The 2,135-nt window shown below is 40.5% G+C and overlaps 1 protein-coding gene across 1 annotated transcript in view; it reads right to left on the bottom strand.

Moving 5' to 3' along the window:
* The window catches only part of LOC103922913 (disco-interacting protein 2 homolog A-like), a 35,595-nt gene that overhangs the window by 5,415 nt on the left and 28,045 nt on the right, over positions 1 to 2,135 (bottom strand). Inside the window, exons 17-19 of the mRNA XM_009331127.1 lie at positions 1,703 to 1,760; positions 1,160 to 1,234; positions 308 to 482 (exon numbers count right to left, since the gene is read on the bottom strand). Of these exons, the coding sequence (XP_009329402.1) occupies positions 308 to 482; positions 1,160 to 1,234; positions 1,703 to 1,760 (308 nt within the window). The remainder of the gene's footprint in view (positions 1 to 307; positions 483 to 1,159; positions 1,235 to 1,702; positions 1,761 to 2,135) is intronic.

Here is a 2,135-nt window from a genome sequence, read left to right as displayed (position 1 = left end):
GCGAGTAGAAAGGCTCTAGTGCTTCTAACAAATGTGCTCATATTATTTTGTGTAAGTGGAAATAGAGGAAGATGAAGAACATGATTTCTAAATCTGTCAAAAGGGCATTATGAATTTCTCATTTTGCACAGTTACCCAGTATCATTATAATCAATGAATATGTACAGAGTAACAATTCCTATAACATTCAGCACTTTTCTCTAATGGAAGTCAGGATGAACTTGCAGGACAGCTTACTCTTCGCTAGCTCAACTACCCCAAGGAGTTTCAAACACATGCTTCTGTAAGTACATTTGTTTTCTCTCACCTCCACTGGCATCAGTAAGTTCTGTTCTGCGCAGAAAGCCAAGGTACCCAGTCCGAGCCCATACGGTCTGAGTGTCTCCAAAACTCAAGCGAGCAGTAAAGTGATCAGCGTGCAGTGCTGCTTCTCCATACACTGTGTAGTAACCAGTAGCATTGTGTGGACTACTCACCCATATCTAGGGCATTAAAAAAAACCCAAAACAAAACACGAAAGGGAATCATTCCCATATAAACATAGGTTATTTTGCCAGACCCAGGCAGCATCATTTATTGATTTAAAAGATCTGTTCTACTGACAATTTTTTTACTCCTAAAATGCCAGGAGTAGTTTTATTAAAATAATTAATTAACTTCTGCCTTACAGAAAACGATCAGGAAAAAGGAGTAAAAAGGAGTTTTATATATGTGTAATTGGGGATGGCAAAGAGGAAAAATGAACTAGGCATTTGGCTTACTGGAAGGGAACACCTGTTAACCTGCAATCTTCTATTAGTTGGGCATCTTAGTATACACAAATGCAGACGTATATAAAACAATTATTAAACCAAACAGTAAATTACCTCGTTACTACTGTCCACTGATGGGAGTACATAAGATATTCACTGCCTCTTCTAGCTGCCAATCATACAGACTAGTCAACTGATATCACCTGGTACTGGCATGCAGTAGTTTGGTAGAGGAGGGAGGAAACCATGCAGACATACACACAAGTATGTAAACAGTTCCAGCTCTCTGTGGAGTTCTTGCCACATTATGTGGCCATCCCACTAAGAGACAGGCATTTATCTAACATGATTTATCTAGATATTAAATCACTGCTGATAAACAAAGTACAACAGCATCAAAGCTTTACCTCTCCTAAATGCGAGTCTCCCAGAGGTCCCTTGGTTTCTGTGTGTGCTATGATGACCTTCACCCCTGGAAGAATCTTGAATGAGAAGCAAATGTTTAAAATAGAAGTTAAGAGAACTTGAATTCATCAAAAGAAAAGTTAATAATGCAGAGCCACAGAAGTCAACAGTCTGTGCAATTCTTCCCCTTCTACTCCTCCCTGCATCATAGATACCAACCATCTCCTCCGACCAAATTGTTTAATCATTTAAACTCTAAGCAGCTATTTTGTAGCTTCACAGTTGAAGTTTGTTTCACACCTGAATAATGCCTTCCACATGAAGGCCTCTGATTTTTCCAGTTGTAGCAACATATCCTATTGCTTCACTTGGTGCACCTGGCTTCATTGTAACTAGCTGTTCATTTTATGCTCTCTCTAGTGCCTCTCCTAGATACACTGTGATTAGTGAAGCTCATTGCACAGATTCTGTACTGAGATCCAGCTGAAGCAGCTCACCACCCAGGTAAGGGTCATGAGGAGGAAGGATTGCTCTCAGTCTCTCACCTTCCCAGACTCCATAAGCGGCAGACTGTGTGGAGAACCTCTCTCTACCAAACGCACCCTGAGAAAATAAGAGAATGCATTTGTACAAGGATTTATGAACTTAAATAGAAGTTAAATAGATGTGTTCCAGTGTATCTCGTGTTACCCTAACCTTAGCTGCCCTGACTAAACTGTTAGATGCCAGCCAATTACACTCAGTTATTCACAATGCAGTTAAGACAGTTAAGAGTTTCTAGCTGTCTTCAAGACTTCCATACTAGCATTCCCATAGACCATGTTTCTTTCAAGAATCAGGAACTCAGCTCTCTGGAGAAATGAGTAACTTTTTCCAACAGAGCTCTAAGGTTGCAGTTCCACCAGCATTTTAAATTCACCTTCCTTGTTGAACTCTCCTGGACCTCTGCTTGCCACACTGAACCATGGCAGAGCGTCA

The sequence above is a fragment of the Pygoscelis adeliae genome, unplaced genomic scaffold (assembly GCF_000699105.1).
Source record: "Pygoscelis adeliae isolate BGI_AS28 unplaced genomic scaffold, ASM69910v1 Scaffold469, whole genome shotgun sequence".
Taxonomy (NCBI): domain Eukaryota; kingdom Metazoa; phylum Chordata; class Aves; order Sphenisciformes; family Spheniscidae; genus Pygoscelis; species Pygoscelis adeliae.
The sequence above is the reverse complement of the archived record's forward strand: the minus strand, read 5'-3'. Positions and strand labels throughout refer to the sequence as shown.